This window comes from Syngnathus floridae, chromosome 18 (assembly GCF_059516105.1).
Source record: "Syngnathus floridae isolate MCC-2025c chromosome 18, RoL_Sflo_1.0, whole genome shotgun sequence".
Lineage (NCBI taxonomy): Eukaryota > Metazoa > Chordata > Actinopteri > Syngnathiformes > Syngnathidae > Syngnathus > Syngnathus floridae.
The window spans coordinates 4,270,013-4,288,919 of NC_142430.1; the positions used below are offsets into that span (position 1 = coordinate 4,270,013).

The 18,907-nt window shown below is 43.6% G+C and overlaps 2 protein-coding genes across 5 annotated transcripts; one reads left to right on the forward strand and one right to left on the reverse strand.

Annotated features, from left to right (window-relative positions):
- Nucleotides 1–11,899: 11,899 nt before the first annotated feature.
- On the reverse strand, nucleotides 11,900–16,234 carry chst3b (carbohydrate (chondroitin 6) sulfotransferase 3b). 4 transcript variants are annotated; one of them, XM_088359360.1, is made up of 4 exons: nucleotides 16,038–16,234; nucleotides 15,353–15,611; nucleotides 14,173–14,429; nucleotides 11,900–14,101 (listed from the first exon to the last, which is right to left on the reverse strand). In XM_088359360.1, exons 3-4 carry the CDS (start codon nucleotides 14,250–14,252, stop codon nucleotides 12,886–12,888), a joined length of 1,296 nt encoding a protein of 431 aa, XP_088215486.1. In that variant the 5' UTR covers nucleotides 14,253–14,429; nucleotides 15,353–15,611; nucleotides 16,038–16,234; the 3' UTR covers nucleotides 11,900–12,885. The 4 variants fall into 4 exon arrangements, with proteins under 4 accessions (XP_088215486.1, XP_088215487.1, XP_088215488.1 ...); XM_088359361.1 differs by lacking the exon at nucleotides 16,038–16,234 and adding an exon at nucleotides 15,708–15,933; XM_088359362.1 differs by lacking the exon at nucleotides 16,038–16,234 and having other exon boundaries at nucleotides 11,900–13,778; nucleotides 13,866–14,101.
- On the forward strand, nucleotides 16,078–18,522 carry ghitm (growth hormone inducible transmembrane protein). Its single transcript, XM_088359363.1, has 9 exons — nucleotides 16,078–16,214; nucleotides 16,416–16,579; nucleotides 16,704–16,806; nucleotides 16,899–17,010; nucleotides 17,215–17,356; nucleotides 17,428–17,536; nucleotides 17,652–17,840; nucleotides 17,910–18,081; nucleotides 18,153–18,522. The coding sequence occupies exons 2-9, from the start codon at nucleotides 16,436–16,438 to the stop codon at nucleotides 18,238–18,240; spliced, it is 1,059 nt and encodes a 352-aa protein (XP_088215489.1). The 5' UTR covers nucleotides 16,078–16,214; nucleotides 16,416–16,435; the 3' UTR covers nucleotides 18,241–18,522.
- Nucleotides 18,523–18,907: the final 385 nt, after the last annotated feature.

Below are 18,907 nucleotides of genomic sequence, written 5' to 3' on the forward strand. Positions count from 1 at the left end.
ACATGAACCGTTTCATTGTAGTCCAAAGCCCATGTTTAATAATATATTACCGTATTTGCCGGTGTATAAGTTGACTCGGTGTATAAGTCGACCCCCTAAAATTCGACGGAAATTTACGATTTTATGATATATCCTTTGTATAAGTCGAGCTCAATTGTTGCATTATATTAAACTTCAAAATTCAATCAGAAATATGCGAAATTTATTGACAAAATGTGTTCAAATTCGTTATATATATATATATATTGCCCAGTTTTAAAGAAACACAATATGAATATTAAAGCATGCAAAATATTGTGAGATGATTGGTTGAGGGCCATCTCCTCCCCAGTCCAGGTGTCGATGAGGTCAGACGGTTGAGTTTTCCCCTCGAAGGCCAGTCTCATAGACGTGCTGTTGTTCTCGATCCTCACCGACCTTGAGATTATCTCGTCCGGTACTCCCTGTCTGGGCCTATACACAACACTTCCAAGAAAACAAGTTCATGCAGTTTGCCTGCACATTCCTCGGCCCCCACCAATCCACACGAGCACTTCAATACTAGATATTAATATGATTATAAGTTTAACACAACCTTAAAAAATATGTTTGCAAACTCCCAAAAACACATTTTCCTTTATTCCCTCTCATGACCTCATTTATGAGGTCATCACCCGTTACCCTAGCAAACAGCTACCAGCGCGCTGTCGATCCTTCCTTCCCCCCGCTGCTCATGTTGAGTCACCAGGGCATATTGGCCCATCGGTGGCAACGGGCCAACGGTTTTCTCGATCAACCGGACAGTGAGTGACCTAATACATGGAATACAACAACAATCGCATAAAATCATAACTGTAGTAAAAATAGCCACAGCAACAAGCACAGACATGATGAGGCCTTTCCAGCTTCCGAACGTTTTCATCCAATCAGACCAAATATCGGTGTGTAGGCCTGAATGATCTTTCATCTTTTTGTTCAGTGTCCTTAGTCCTTCCAACGCCTGGATCAGTCGGCCTCCTCGTGCCGTGTTGTTTGGGATGAAAGTACAACATGCATCACCAAACATTCCACATACACCATGTTCCTTAGCCAATAGCATGTCCAACGCAATTCTATTTTGGAACGCCATTAACGACGTTGCAGCCAATTGTTCATGAACTGCGGCGAATGATTCAGCTGTATAATTACCCAGTCGTTGGACATTGTAATGAACGTAATTAATACTGTCTACATTTTTATTGGGGGTGATCCATAGGAAGATACTTTCGAATCCCGAGAACACTTGATTAACGAGTTTATACTTATCTGACACACCCCGGGGCACTCCTATAGTGTCAATATATGTGGGATCGTCGTCGCTCAATCACGGGGGCAAAACGTCTCTTTTGGCTCGCTTCAGGAGCCCCGCCAGTGGGGACTCCAGGTCCCAATTGAGATTCTGTATTTCAATGGGGACAACCACCACAGGCATTATCAAAGACACGAGGGAACAGATACCTGATGCGTTCTTTGGCAAGCGATCCTATAATTTGTCATCACCACACCACAACCAGATGTCACTGGTTTTCCTCTGCTCCTTCCATCACTGCTGGGTGAATTCTGGCATGTCCTGTTAAAGCTTGAAAACAAGTGAATTTGGAAAAAAAACTTTGTATATCACAATTACAAATTGAAACCTACTCACCCATTTCTATTTTACCACTCCCCCTTTGATACATTCACCCAATGTGTCATTACGTATCAAAAGGAACCTGCAAAGCGTCCCCTCTCATCACCACTCTCATTGTAGCCAGGCCCGCGGAACCTCTAGCTCCCATCTGGGCCCCGGGACCATCACCCCAAGTCCTTGAAACTTGACTGTCCACCACACACTCGGCAACACAAACAAAAATCATCGCACTCCTGTCAGTGAGCTTATAGCCCTGCTGACAGCGGACATTTGTACACACAAAAACAAAAACAGACATCAAGTATCAAAACAAAAACAGTCATAAAATGAATCCTGGCGCCCGCGGATCATGTCCTGAAAACCACGTCATCAACAAGTTCATCATAAAAACCAAAAGGGCAAGGGTTAACATATTCTTGTAAATCCAACACAAACTTTCCACGAACGCAATCGACAACCTGCAAGAATGAAAACAAGTTATGCAAGCAACGCGCAATCCGCTCCTTGGCTGGTGGCTGGTGCTGCAAAAAAAAAAAAAATATCAAGTCACACAGAAAAACAAAGCAGAGCGTGCTATTGTCGCAAACACGTTCAAGCGTCAAACAATTGGTCACTGTCCACCTAGTCCGTCACCCCGTCGGGTGAGCTCAAAGTCGTCACACGTCAAATCGTCCAAAGTCTTGCTGTTCGATACTAGTTCTGTCTTGTCTGACCATATCACTGAAATGGGCCTTCTCCATCACACCGTTTTGTTGTCGATGGTGCCCCTGATTGATCATTGAGCCATGGTTCCGGTCAGAACTCATCACTTACCAGTTCCAGACCCTCCAGTCTGTACCACCCCTTCAGGTGAGAGGAATTTTATCCTCAATTGCAAACACATCACCCCAACTTCAGACCTCTCTGGCCAATCATACTGCGCACACACACTCAAAGTTAGTATGTTAGTGTGCAGGCAAACATTGACTCCTAATAGTAACTCTTCACATTTGGACATAGTTGTCAACATGACCTATTGTAAAATCTCCAATTCAATTTTCCATAAACTCGCCCATCAGATTCATCGCAAATTGTCATATATGTCTATCTGGGGGGGGCCGACTGTGGGACCCGCGTGTCAGGGGAGCCTCCATAACCTCAGATTGCTCCTACAAACTCGGTCTCTATTACTTATCCTAATTAAATTCAATAAAGATGGGTCCGACTATTCCCTCTGGATTTTTACGTCATCATTTGGCTCTCCCCCTTTTTCCTGTTGTCTAGCTCAAATATGTTTCTCAGTCTGCTTCACTTTATTGCCCCTCTTGGCGAGTCTCACTCCCCCCTCTCAAATTTTCCACTTTAAAATTCACGCCCAATTTTACAAAATTCTTTCTATATTTTTATCAATTTTCTGACCAATTCAACACGTTCCAAATTTAAACATAATCTTGTGGCTTTCCCCGAATTTTTATTCAGCCTCTTCGCCTTCACACGCAATTTCTACGGAAATTAATAATTCTAGTTATTATTGTTAATCATCCGTGGCCCTCGTAAGGACAAGCCGCACCAGTAATGGATGGATGGATGGATTGTTAATCCTAACCCCAAATGCCTATCATAAATTGCCATTTACATCAATTGTCGCAAGGGTCATGTCAATGTATTTGTTATTTAAAGCCCTACTGTATTCTTTTTTTTTAATTAAGTAGTGCCCTTTATTACTATTTTGCTGACTATCCAGAATTCCAACTTTCTTATGGCCCCTCACCCCTTCAAGCTGAAATATGCATCCTATAAATCAGTCGCAGTTGATGTGTAATTAAATTCTGTTGCTTTGATAAAGGTCAATTAAGTTTAGCAATTCAGCCTTCTGTTACCCGAATCCAAATTTTCACTGGTCCAATTATAAAATTTCATTATTTCAGTTAGATTAATTATGTATTCGAAATGCTAAGTTACATATAAAAATGTATGATTCAAATTATTTAATTTCTATTGATCAATGTCCACTTTGCAAAGTTTCTGATCACGCTGTCGTATAATTTGTCAGTGCATCTTCACTGACCATATCTATGTATTTTGTTTTTTATCCCCGTTTCAGTGTCATTAAGCATCCTTATTATTCCCTCTTTTATCAAAACTCCTCAGTTATGTCTGCCCCAGCACCCAAACACACTTCCATCCCTTTTGTCCCATACTCCACCAACTTTGTAATGCTTCAGCAGTCTTTAGCAATGTGTCCAGTTTGACTTCATGTGACTCGTGCAAGTCTTTAGCAGCCTCTCCTCTTAGATTCTCATGATGATGATTCAGGGCTGGACCGTCCGCCATTCTCAAATGCATCCATCTTGTCTTTGTTCTTTCAGTCTATTTTTTTTTTATCTGCGACTGTGTGTATTCCACCAACTGTATGGTTCTTGTCCTGTGAAGAGCCGTGCTTGCCCCCTTCAAGCATGATAATAGTTCCTGTTGTTCTCCCAAAGGTCAAAGGTGTCTCATGACCAGGGACAGTCCTCTGTTGATTTTGAGGCAGCCAGTAGAGTACAAGGACTCAGTTCAGGACTTGTGCCATGCGCTAGGGCAGAACACACTGGGACACAAATTTCACAAAACTATCTTCGTGTTATCAGTCTTCATGTGTAGTATTTGTTCCTTACACCCCAAATCTTCCTATTAACATTTTGTATCCTATCAGTTGCGCACACTCATCATCTTACTATCAAGCCGCCCTTATCAAATGTTTTTTTTTTTTTTTTGAGTAATCCATCCACCCTACCCATTAACACGGCTAAAATCCTCGTTCCAGTGTTTATCATCAAATAAAGTTCCGAAATCCTTTATAATAAACTGTAATGTAATTTAACAATCTACCAACATGGTTGTATATGCGGTGAATGTTATTGTTCAATCTATAGGTCATACAGCGCCTGTGTTCCAACTATGACACTCCTCCTTGGTTTACCATCTCATAAATTATTGTTGTCAGCAGCGCTAAATGATAGTGCTTGAAAGTGAATGTCTTATCGCCCAATTTAAAACACATGCCGCATTTGAGCGAGTATTTATTCATTTATTTGCCATCCTCATGTTAGCTGGCATGTGTCAGAATTAAAATGTAATTTTGCTTTTAATTTTAAGTCTTTCAAAATTGCTATATCCTTACTGCACCGAGATAAACTGTTAAATATATCTTTAAAAACAAACAAAAACAATCTATGCTCCTGTTAGCCTGCAATTGTCCAAATCAAAAATGTTATTTTCTTTTAATTGTCTTTCTTTTGAACCTCTAAATCGCTCATGTTGCTAACTTAACCTAACCTTAAAGAAAGGACAAACAGGTTACTCCCAATAGCTCCTCATTATTTACGAGTTAGCCCCCCCCTTTCTTGAACATTCTCTGATCCATGCAGTCTTCCTCCTCACACGCCTGCACCCACACAGGGTGTGCACATAAACGCACACACCGAGCGCGCACACAATCGCACGTACACACACACACACGCATCCACACGCACGCACGCACGCACGCACAATCCATCTCTCATGTAGCTTCTTTGCCACTTTCTATCGGTCAATACCATTCACAATTTGCGCTTCCACATCAGCATATACATTCCTTCAATCTCACTGCTTCAAACATTCACTGAGAAACTCACACTGTCCCTGCCCCGCCCGGGCCATAGCACCCCCCGTGCGAGGAGGGGGTCGCGGCATCAATGTTGACTGGTTACAGGCTGGCCATTTCCTGCAACAATCATGATGCCGGCCCACCGCCCGCACGAGCATAGCACAGGCCCACGCGCACAGCCCAGACCCGCGACTACGCGCGAGTGCAGGCACGCTCATCAGTCTCAACTTCTCAAAGGGCAGGCCAACTTTGCTGTTGCGCCCTTCATCATGTTCACATTCGACATCTTTCAATGTCTTCTACACAACATTTGTTGTCTCTTATTCTCATCCTATCAAGCCACCGTTCTAGTAACTTTCTGCCACACACGTCTTATTTTCTCTATTGCACACACGCCCTATTTTCTCTACTGCCACACCTTGCTCATCTTAGTTTCTCTAACCAACTTAAACACACCATTGTACACTTCTCAATTTCCCTATTATCGCTCAAAAGCCTCCTAAACATTCTCCATTACTGATTTCTTCCATAGAACACACATCTCACTCACACACACTGATATACACACCCACTCATGAGGATCCTCTGCGCGCACACACACTCTCCCCCCAATTTGGTTCATTTTGGATATTTTAGCGGTCTGATCTCTCACAGGAGGAACTGTTACCACCGGATATTTTTTGAGGAGGCCTCACTTCCCCTCGGGGATCTCTTTATTAACCCCAGCTATTTGAATACGATCGTCACCGCACCCTTGTCCACCACGACGAAGCACTAGGTCCCTGACCTATCCGTAGTACGCGTAAGTCCCTGACTTTACCGTACACGTTACACACGTAAGTTCCAAACTTATTCACCGTATGTATCTTAACTTCATGCACTCCTTATTTGATCTGAACGACAGTCTCCTCTTAAATTTCCTCTTTCAATTTGCAGCATTTCGACTTATAGTAACAGGTATTCTGCTTACCTTATCGGTGATGAGCTCAGGGTTTAGGAGACGTCGTACCAGCTCAACGTTGTGCGCTTATTCCAAACGGTTCGCCGACCGGGAGACAGTGTCCCTGACACTGTCCGGTGTCTTGGCTAAAGACCACGAGTTGTCAATTACCCTTCTCTTGACATCACGTCCGCGGTCACCAAGAAATTGTTAGGTTACGGATTCTAGTTATTGATCTGACTCCAAATTGCGATCAACACTTAACTCATAAATTGCTATGTCCTAATCCACACACTGGCGCACCTAACAATTTTGCGAGTTCGTTCTGTCAAAGAGAAGACCAGTAGATCAATTAGACCAAATTTACCAATTATTTATTCCTGACAAAGCGCACTAATACAGGCCTGGGTCCCGGGTCCCTCACACTAAAACTCGTGCGTTTTTGTGACCACCAAAAGACGACACTTTCTTCCGGGTTGCCCAGTTTTAAAGAAACACAATATGAATATTAAAGCATGCAAAATATTGTGAGATGATTGGTTGAGGGCCATCTCCTCCCCAGTCCAGGTGTCGATGAGGTCAGACGGTTGAGTTTTCCCCTCGAAGGCCAGTCTCATAGACGTGCTGTTGTTCTCGATCCTCACCGACCTTGAGATTATCTCGTCCGGTACTCCCTGTCTGGGCCTATACACAACACTTCCAAGAAAACAAGTTCATGCAGTTTGCCTGCACATTCCTCGGCCCCCACCAATCCACACGAGCACTTCAATACTAGATATTAATATGATTATAAGTTTAACACAACCTTAAAAAATATGTTTGCAAACTCCCAAAAACACATTTTCCTTTAGTGTATAAGTCGAGGTCGATTTTTTTCGTTCGATTTTGGATCGAAAAAGGTCGACTAATACACCGGCAAATACGGTAATTGAATTATATGTATAATATTAATTAAACATACATATACACACATATATAATTATATATATATATATATATATACTATATATTATATGTACTATATTAATTAATTCGTTTATACATACATATATATATATATATATATAATTTATATATAGTTTATATTATAATTATTATTGTTATAGTTATCATAATATATATTTTTTTATTAAATATTATTATATTATAATTTTAGATGATTTAATTAATATAATATATATATATATAATTTAATTAATATATTATCAAACATGGGCTTTTGACTATCGTCAATAAAGCGCTTCATGTAATGACGCTAATCTACCACAAAACAGCAGTGCCCCCATTCACTTGTATGTAACCCACCGTAAAATAAACACGACCATTTCCATTTCATCATTGCTTTCTTTAATGTAAATATCATTTCAATTCAGTTACAACATGGTTATTAGAACTTAAACATATGAGTAGTTTACTGTACATTTGTTTAGTTTAAAATATCATCGCATAAACAGGATTTAATAAATACGTACGCCGTACAATATCAAACATACGGGTTCTGAAATTATGAAGTTGTTTATGTAATGACGGCAAGCTACCGCAAGATGACAGTGCCCCCATTCACATGTTTGTAACCCAGCGTAAAATGAACATGTCCATTTCATTTTTTTTCATCATTGCTGTTTCTTTAATGTAAATGTCATTTCAATTCAGTTACAATATGGTTATTAGAACTTAAACATATGAGTACTTTACTGTACATCTGTTTAGTTTAGAATATCATCACATAAACAGGATTAAATAAATACGTACGTCGTACGATATTAAACATACAGGCTTTTTTTAGTTTATGAAGCGAACATGCGAATGGGGGCACTGCCGTTTTGTGGTAGATTAGCGTCATTACGTGAACCACTTTATTGACGATAGTCAAAAGCCCATGTTTGATAATATATTAATTAAATTATCTAAAATTATAATATAATATTTAATAAAAATAATAAAAAAATAATCTATAATAATAATAATGATATAATAACAAACAACAATAATTCTAATAAAAAACTATATATACATATATCTCATATAGTTGAGATGATCAAGACTGTGATATCGGTGATGTCTGAGATATCTGTGATAGCTGTGACATCTGAGATATCTGTGATATCTGTGACATCTGAGATATCTCAGATGTCTGAGATATGTTATCTGAGATATCTGTGTTATCTGTGATATCAAATATCTAAACAACTTAGTGAGTGAGCATTTTGGGGCATTCTGTCTGTGATCACAGATATCACAGAATATTCTTCAGTCACAGATCGCCATGTGTGTGATATCTGTGATATCTGCAATATCTGTGATATCTGAAATACCTAAGATATCCGAACCCACAACAAAACCCAAAGAATGATTGTGTGCATGTGTGTGCGCACAAATGCGTTTTGCTTGTGCCCATGCATTTAAGTGTGGGTTTGAACATGCTCGTGTGGACAAGGCCAGGGTGGGCTGGTTACATAACTGACCCCTGGCCTGAAACCATCTCCCAGTCCGGCCCTGCCTCGAGGCCTACCGTGACGTTGCTGACTCCACTAAAAAAGGCTTGAGAATAGGCAACAAACTACACACTACGACTTCTTTGCCTTGCGTGGGTGTATCTAATGAAGGAAACGGTTTCAAAAATTTTTACAGGCATCACTGTGGACGCATGTGATGTTACCTTTGAACAGTCCGGCTTGCCATAACGACGCCTCCAGCCCCTAATTGCAAGTGGTAGAAAAAGTGGGTCAAACAGTCAAAACAGTCACGGGTGCACTCTGCTGCTTCCGTGCGCAGCATCCGTCCGCATGCTTCCGTGAGTGTGATTGCTTCCTGGAGGTCCCAAGCAAGGAAGTGGGAGGAATGAGACCTTCAAAGGGAGACAGAGCCGATAATCCGCACTTAATGGCCACGAGTGGCAACTCGGTTTGACAAGCTTGCATCCGGCATTGGCCTCACATTGGGGATGATAACACCAAAACACACCCTTCCAATTATTTCTTATTTTACAGGACACATTAAGTGTGCACACACCTGAAAAAAAATTCATTTTTTGACTGTAGCGGTAATTGCAGCTCTCCTAAAATGCAAGCAATGCATTTACTGTACTTGTGTGACTGACCTGAGTGTATAATGACACACTAGAGCGGCTCTTTTACATGAGACGAAACGTTAGCCTACGCGAGGCGTCGGCCTGCTGTCCGTGTTTATACAGTGTGCTAGCGTGCCAGATAGAGAGCAGCTTTGTGTCAAGTGTGGAACATGTTCCCTCCTTCACTTCCCCCACCTGTACTGTAAGAGATGGAGAGGAATGTGAGCGGGAGAAGGACGGAAACAAGGAGGAAAAAAGGGAACAAATCAGACGAGGATGAATAGGAAGCAAAACGAAAAAGAAGGGAGGATGCGTTTGGGAGGAAATGGATGAAGAACTTTGTAGCACCTGTGGAGAGTTGAAAGATTTCCATTTTCATGTATCTTAAGGCAACTTAAATTTGAAAGGATAACATTTTGTATTTTTATTGCTGGCAAATGTCAAACTAGGCCAGATTTTACTCAACAGTACGTAAGGGTTCATATAAATGCATGTGTGTGTGTGTGTGGTGAGGCCCACTGTGTTTTAGTCGCAAGTCACAGTTGGCACGCACACGCAGACACACACTACTAATACAACACTCACCACTCTATTTTTGCTTAGCCCCACGTTATAAATGTAAAATCCTCTAATTATATGCGTCAAATGTTACATCCATGACAACTCTAAACGACAGCCCGCAGAAGCCTTTCATTATGGGTCACGTTAAAATAAATACCGTCACACCTTGTTCCTTCAGGAAGACAAAAAAGAAAGCAACATGGAAAAAGTGCAAGAAGAAAGGAGAGACTGTCTTACATGGGCAAGCAAAGTCAAAAATAAAAATCTTAGGAGAACACTTGCTGTTCAGCTCACTTTGCAAAACATCTCAAACATCTGAAGTTTATTAGCTATGCGATTGGTTAATTCTGAACTCCGCCACATCGTCGCAAACTAGAAGCATCGCAATTTAAGGCAAGATAGTGGTTATACGATTGTAATTTTGAGTGCTAAAGTGTCGTGAAAGCAGCATTCTTGGAGTGTAGCCAGAAGGCCACAAATGGGAAGTATCCATTCAGTGCCTCTTAAATCTGCCCCCCCCCCAGTTCTTTTTAGCAGCATATATACAAAAGGCGGCATTGATGTGAGCAAACGCTGACGCTTTTTTTGTGCTCCTCGGCTGGCTGAGGAAGTCCAAAAATGGCAGCACATTTTGTACTTAAGAAGCTACGGATGAATAAAGTCATCGATGGCGTAACGGTGCACATGAGCGATATAGCCCTTAATCCCCTTAATAATCAGTTTGTTTTTATGGTGCGGCAGAAAATACATTGTGGCTTGAGCACATCATGCAGGCGTCTGGGGTTTTAACACCTACACAGCTTTTCATTGGGAACTTTGCGCTGGCCACTCAACCATCAAAAAAGCACAAGGCCGTTGTTTAAGCCGCTATCTAAAGTGGCTGAGGGCAAAAAAAAAAATTCTAATCTGAGTGATAAACGCGGATTGAGAAGCAGTGAATAGCAAACAGGGTGAACATAGTTATTTTGTTTCAAGTCTCTGGAAAAGATTACACGCCCAATGGCATCCAAATCACATGAACACACGGCACAGAAATATGTATTAAAAAAAAAATACAACAATAAAACCATACGTTGACTTTGACCTGCAATGCATCAATTCATCTGTTTAAAGCGACTTCAGTGCGAAGATGGAAAGTGGAACCTAAAGCACATGGGGTCTATCACATATACCCATGTAGTTCCTGTTGTGGCTTAGAAGTGACAAAGGGGATTTGAAAACCAAAGATGGTAACAATTTCAAGATAACTCACAAAATGACTGCACAGAAGTCATGCTGTTTCTGGTCATAGTGGGCGATGAAGCAGGAGGGTGGGGTGGCCTAATTTGGAGGGCAAAAGCGTTTTTTTAATAGATGAAAGAATGAGTAAAGGGAGTAGAGTAGAAAAAGATATGGCGTGCATGTGACAGGGCGGGGTCAAAATGACCCAGCCGACCACATGATATGTCAAGTCAGCCTAATTGCAACCTTGAGTTACTGAAATAGCCGAAGCCACTGCGGTAAACACACAGTGCGCCGTACAAAGCAGCCAGTGTGCAAAAGGAGAGCGCTTCACTGCTGCTACATAGACATTTTTGCGGACGGCACAAGTGGAGGCTTTTTTTTTTTACGTGCGCTCGCAGAAGGTTACACCTACACAGGGTGGCATTTATTCCAAACGATGGAGGGAGTTGCAATCAAACACAACCCCTCTCACATTCCTGGTTAAGATGATGATGGTGGCACTCTCAGTCTGTTTGACATCCGCTATGCACCAGGAAGTTGTGTCGCAGCATTATAACTAGCAATTAGATAAAAAACAAACAAAAAAATATGTTTTCAGAAGGAAAAGTAACACTCTATAACATTGCACTTTCTAAAAAGATAATGACAGAATTTAATCAAATGCTAGCAATTCAACATGATTTAATGCCCCAATTCACTTCTGTGCTGTTCCTTCTGCTGTGCTGGCCTTGGCCACCAGGAGGCAGTACAATTGGCCTGCAGACAATAAAATATTACAACTATTTGTGACTATTGATGCTAATCGTTAGCACTTCCAGTTTGGGTTAGCATTTGAGCTACACAAAGTGTAATTCCATTTGTTTATTTTGAGTTAAATTCAAACAATGTGACATTTTACAACTTGAAACTTTTTTCTAATGAATTGTACAATGTCTCAGTTTTCGCACTCTGCCCCCCCCCCCCTTCCCCATACAGTGTTTGTGCACTTCCTTTTACAGCGTCATTACCCAATGATCACTGAGAGATAAGCGATAACTCTTCCAAATAAGGTCACGATTCAACATAACAATGTGGCACTAACCCAGCACCCTCGCCACAAAGAGGGGACTTGCAAGACGGTGTCAAAGCGTGTTAATGGAGACCAATGTTTAAAGCGGTAGGCGCGGCTATCAAGGCCTCCCTCTTTCCCCGCGTCTCTCTATCAGCGGTCAAGAGGCTTGTGTCTATAGACGCCAGACTCACAAATAAACGACGCACCGATCTGCAAACCAGCTGCGGGGTCCGGCGCGTTTGGACGGCAATGTAAACATCTTTTTTTCCCCCAAATTGGTCTATGACCCCTTCAAACAGTTAGCGAGGACGTCAATCTGCAAAGGAGGAGGAATGATGAAAACGCTGGAGTGACTGATTATGGCGATAGCTTCTTTCCACTTTCTATGTTTTTATAAAGCGAGCGCTTCATTTGGCGTTTCTTTGGTTGCCAACTCAGGAGCTGTTCACAGCGGAGGTTCCCAGAGTCAGGTCGTTAATGTTTACCGTCCCCCCCCACATTAACTTGCTCGTTTGGGAACGCTTCTGTTTGCTCCGAAATTCAAGTCGCACGACATGCCCATTTGTGTTGGAGTGACAAAAATGGTCCCGAGTGCAAAAAATATACAAAGGCAGCTTTTCACAGGCCGTGCTTGCGATTTGTGGACGAGACAAAATCGTCTCCCTCCGGCTAGTTTAAATAGTAAAACAAAGTAAAAAGGTGTTAAATATCTGGATAAACATCTGCTTTACGATAAAAGACACTAATAAATATGCGTTTGTGTCCGTCCTTGAGTCAGAGTCTACCAAAGCTCTTCTATCAAGCTGATTGACTTGTCTGTTAGCATCTCTTGGCTTGTCACAAACTTGTAGCCAAAAAGTTTCAGCGTGGGCCCGCACACCTTCTGGACCACTTGCACTATCTTGAAGGGCAACTTGAAGCGCCACTTCTCCACTTGCTCGGTGGAGTTCTTCTGAGTGGAGTAAATGCCGCCGGTCTCCTTGGAGGCCTGCGTGCTCTTCAGGATCCAGGCTTTGACCTGCGGCGTGAAAGGGATCCCGGCAAACTTGTACATCTCAGCTGCTTTCCTCATGGGGAAGTGCGCGATGTCCTCGTAGCGCACTAGCATGTAGCGGCCGCGCAGCCACGCCGGCTGCCCGAGGCCCATCTCCGCTGACATCCTGATGCTGTTGCAGTTGCTCTTCAGTTTTTTCACCTCGTCATCATCCATGGGCACGTCCCTGTTGTCGGCCCATCGCTTCCAGTTGTCGTATTTGGCGGCGAAGGCCACCATGCGCGAGGCAAGCACCGCCCGAGGATCGCGGACCAGCTGGATGAATTTCACGTCCAGACGCGGGTCCTCGGCCAGAGGACGGAGGGTTTCCAGCTGGCGCACCCTCACTGACTTGATGGCCCTGTGCTCCTTCTCCAGGCAGGACTCGGACGCTGTGGTGAGGTTGAGGGGCCCGCAGCGTCTGTTGCTGCACTTGTAGCGTTCAAAGACGCCTTTGACCAAGGGGCCGCAAACCGCCTGCTCGCACAGGGAGCGGCTGGAGCTTCTGCGGAAGAGCGAGGCTGTGACGTGATCCACGGGGAGGGGGTCGATGAAGCGCTCCAGCAGGGAGAAGTCGCACAGGAAGAGCTGGCGGAGCACGTCGCGGTACGCTTTGGCAGCGGCTGTGGCGTTAGTGCCGCCTGTCGCCAGAGTCAGCATCTTTTCCACGTGCCACAGCGGCTCAAAGAGGTAAAACATGTTGTCGCCCTGCTGGTTGAAAAACTCACCCACGAAGGATGAACCCGTCCTGGTGGTGGCCAGGAGGAGAATGTTTTTTCTGCGGCTGGTCTCGGCCGCCAGCGGCCGGTAGTCGCTGTAATTCTCCAAGCGCCGCTTCATCAGCATGACAGCCGAGTTCAGCTTGCCATCGGAGGAATCGTTGCGCTTCCAAAGAGCGTTGGCGGATCGGCTGGGCTGTATCGGGGTTTGGGGGGTCTGCTTCAAGGCCAGTTTATCAGACACCCTGACACAAGGAATGGAATCACAATCACACCCCAATACATAGTATATTGTCAGTAAACCTTGCAGACTCACCTTGAGATAATGTTGTTCTCCTTCTCGATGATGACCAGCGCCACAAAAAAGACGACGGGTAGGCTGTATTTGATCCTCATTCTCTCGGCTGTGGCGGCGCCCGGGTCCGCTTCTTAATGAGTTCTGCCGATGGCTCAAACCCCGTCCCCGCACCGCCACCAGGGTTGTCTTAACAGGTCTCGCAGTTCTTTGTATTGTCCTCTTGTTCAGAGCGGTTCTTGCGATGTTTCAACCCGTTTATAAAAACAACATCAAAACTGTGGAAAACAACCAGAGTGAGAAATTTACTGCAATCTTTCTTCGCAAGTGACACCCTATCTTATCTGCACAAGGATGGCATCTGACCTAGAGCAGACAGTAGTCAACCTTGCCTCGTAGCAGTCATACCAGTTGCTAATTATCTGTCTGGAGCATTCATTCATTGTTCAATAACACTCACTCCTCCCGTCCTTTTGTTTCAAAACCAATTGTGCCAGTACAATATTTGCAGCAAATGCACAGGAATTGGGAACAGTTGTGAAGCACTGGTGTAAATATACTGGGTGGGGAGGGGGACATTTTCAGCTCCATCTTGCACCACTCTGCCGCATGCCGCGACCACAAAAGGCCTCTTCACGTAGAGTGACCCCCCCCTCACCAAAGGTCAAACCCATCGAGGTCATTCGCACGTCAAAGTCGGGATCAGACCACAGGTTCGTCTCAGGTCATGTAATGTCAGGAAAGCCTGCAAAATTTCCGCAGCCCTTTTGTGGCGCTTCATGAGGCGAACCCAATTTATTGCCTTTTTTATTTCTATTTTTTAATATAAAATCTCGATTTTAACTTCTGACTGTAATTATTTAAGTGCCTGAAATACAATTGGTTAGTAGAGATAATTGAATAATGCAAGTAATGTGGTAGAAGTGAGGAACACTATTTCATGACTGTCTGCCAACAATAAGTCTTCAAAACAAAGACATCGCAAAAGACAAACATGTCACCCTACCTCGAACTGTAGGTCTGGTACTGAGGTCCGCCACAGCAATACTGTAGTCATGCGATCTTAATAAAGATTTTAAATTAGAAGTCACACCCTCTCGCATTTGAGTTGTGTTGTCAGCGGCTCACCATATTACATTAACTTCTTCATTCCCACTGTGACTACTGAATCAGGTGTCCCGTTAGTCGTGTACTCACTCACCATGCTGATGTGTCCACGCTGTTTAATCCGTCAAAACGAGCGCGTCCAACTCGGATTATTAATTCCATGATTTCCTCCACCCACACATAAAAGGTTGTCCAGGAGTCCAAAAAGGAGGCATGTGTGGGGTTCCGTAATTCCAGTGGAGGAGATGCGGGTCAGACTGTGCGCTGATCTGAATGAAAAAAGTTTTCGGACCAACTTTTTGCCCCTGCTTGGATGACGTACGAAGAGACCTCCCATAGAAAAAGTGAATGATCTAAAAAAAAAAGAAAAAGAAAAAAGCCCACGCAATAAATATATAAACTGCTCATTTACGCAAAAACTTGCCACCAAACTGCATGCAAAATTTTACTTTCCAGATTCTGCCACAACGTTCCGTCTTCAATTGTTGCTTTATGCAAATTCAATATAGTCACAACGGAGGCGAATTGACTCCCTCTACTGGGTTAAACTTTGTAACTGAATAGGTTTCGATGCATTTGCACAAAGAAATGGAGCTCAATTTACAAATGCAACCAACAAGTTTTAATAATTTTAATAATAATTTGCATCCTCTAATGAGATCAAATTATCAGAAACATCGTCAATCGCAACAACCCATTGTAAAATAAGCACAAGAGTAAATATTAAGCCTTAACACAATTATTACATCACTACAAAACAGTAAATTATTTTTTATTACCTTCTGTATGACGCCTTCTACTCGACTTTTAAGAACTACATTTCCCAATAGCTCGTCGCGCCGCGATGACGTCACCGAGAATCTTCACGAACCTTGCAAAACAATTGCGTCAGAAGCTCGCGCAACATCATTCTCCGTGGTTAGATCTTGACCACAAGGTGAACAACGCATATCTTCGTAAGTAACATTCATTTACCGCCTTATCGATATAGTAGAGCGTAATTTACCAACATTTGCATAGTTGATGCATTCAGACTTTGTCTCTACGTGTCACATGTCAATAAACTGTACGTCACGCAAACGAATGTTCGATTGCGTTTGTCATGGCTTCTATTGTAGTTTCGATATTTATCACCGAGCTGGGTGTTGTTTTTCAAGGCTGACGAACAAACGAAACCATGCTTGTGGCAAGACTAACATGCCTGAGGAGCCTCCCCCCGCTCGGCGCCGCGCTCCGTCCCGGGCTAACCAAAGGCTCCGCCGCTCTAAGGTCGTCCACCATCAACTTGAAGCCATGCCCAACCCACTTCACGCCCCAGCAGGTAACTCACCCTGTGGTGCAATGACAAACCTGTTCGGATTCTAATACAACAGATGTAAAACGTTTCCAGTCTCACAATATGTTTCAATAAGTTCTGCAATGGAAACTGTTTTTGTTTTGGCCAGGGTTTTTCCTCAAAGGCCAGATTTGGTTTCCGCCGGGCGAAGACGACCAGAGATCAACTCAAGGAGGCGGCTTTCGAGCCGGCCACGGGCACGGCTTTAAAAAGTAAGAGTAGTGGGAAGAGGGAATTGCCATGTTTCTGGAAAGAGTAGCTTGCCCTGTAAACAGACCTCATCTCCTCAATGTGATGTGTTCAGTTGACAGCATGGGAAGAATGATTCTGGCTGGCGGTGCAGCAGTGGGCCTGGGAGCTTTATGCTACTATGGCATGGGGATGTCCAATGAGATTGGTGCCATTGAGAAAGCAGTGTGAGTAAATAGTGGCCCCTTCAATGCTACATACTTAGCTTTATACTGTTTCCTTGTAATTTATTACATTTTGCCTTACCTTACAATTACGTCCATTTAACACTACTTTGTTTCCTTCCTTCATTTTTGAAGGGTCTGACCCTATTCTGCACAAGTTGTTTAAATGTTTTGTTTTTAACACTCTTTCCCCCTTCTTTTGTGCAGGATCTGGCCTCAGTATGTGAAGGACCGAATCCATTCCACTTACATGTACTTTGCGGGCAGCGTCGGACTGACGGCTCTGTCGGCGGTCGCGGTGAATCGAACCCCGGCGCTCATGGGACTCATGATGAGAGGCTCCTGGATAGTGAGGATCACTGCAAAGAACATTGGGGTATCAGCGTCACTGGAGTCACAGAGGCGTTTTATTCCTTCCAGGCTATCGGAGCTACGTTTGCTGCCATGATCGGCGCCGGCATGCTGGTCCGGTCCATTTCGTATGAGCACAGCCCGGTGCCCAAGCACCTGGCCTGGATGCTGCATGCAGGTATTTGCATGCACCGCTAGAGGGCAGGAATGTAGTCTCAAATAATGTTGCCCAACCTCTATTGAGGAGGCAAGGCACACACACATATACTTGCTTTGAATATTTTTCCGTCTAGGTGTGATGGGTGCTGTGGTGGCTCCGCTCACTCTCCTGGGAGGACCCCTGATGGTGCGGGCCGCCTGGTACACGGCTGGTATTGTGGGCGGCCTGTCCACGGTGGCCATGTGCGCTCCCAGCGAAAAGTTCCTCAACATGGGCGGACCCCTGGCCGTCGGCTTCGGGCTGGTCTTCGCTTCCTCTATTGGTGAGTGCACAGAAACTCGTACAAGATGGATACCTGAAGTGGGAAGATGACATCTAACTCCACGGGCAGGGTCCATGTTCCTGCCACCCACCTCGGCGTTCGGAGCCGGCTTGTACTCTGTGGCCGTCTACGGCGGCCTGGTCCTCTTCAGCATGTTCCTGCTCTACGACACGCAGAAGGTCGTCAAGAAGGCCGAGACGCATCCGTTCTACGGAGTGCAAAAATACGACCCCATTAACGCGTACGTCTGAAACAAACGGTGACTATTACCGTCTTTTGTTTTTGCATTAATCGTCCTTGTGTTCTCTCCAGCTGTATGGGGATTTACATGGACACCCTGAACATCTTCACCAGGCTGGTGATGATCCTGGCAAATGGCGGCGGCGGCAGAAGGAAGTGAACAGCCAAAGGACTTTCTTTTTTTCTTTCAACACTTGTACAGAGCTATCTGGTGTTCTGAGTTAGCAACAAACAAGGTGTTTATCGCAAGCGGTCTCTAAACACGTGGTAAAGAAGTTGCAACAAAGCACTTAAAGGCAGAGGCCTCAGTCATGGTAGAATTGATTCCTTTCTGCCCGTCATCCGTCGTTCATTAACATTTTGTATTTATTGTCGAATATGGATCTGTTCGGAGTCTGTAAGGCAACAGTGTAATTCAATAAAGGATTCACATTGATAACAATTGTCCTTATTTTGACTTCTAATTTTATAGGTCAATTGATGCAGTCTAGTTGTCTCAATCACTTTATTAGTTCTGAGTTAATGTTCATCAGACCTTAGTCATAGTATATTAAAATAAGTTAAGACGACTCACCAAGTGACGATGCATAATACACATCACAGAGACGTTTGCACAGCAACACTGCCACCTAGTGGTGAATTAAAAGTATTAATATGCATCATAACAAAGGAAACTTTAACCCCAAAGCATGCTAATACTTAATTTCCAGTCTTCTGTGTATTTGGACTTTCATTTTAGATTTTGTAAAAGCAGTATAGATTGCCTTATTTACACTTGCTTTCGCATTACGCACGCACACACGCACACACATAGAGTGCAGATGACA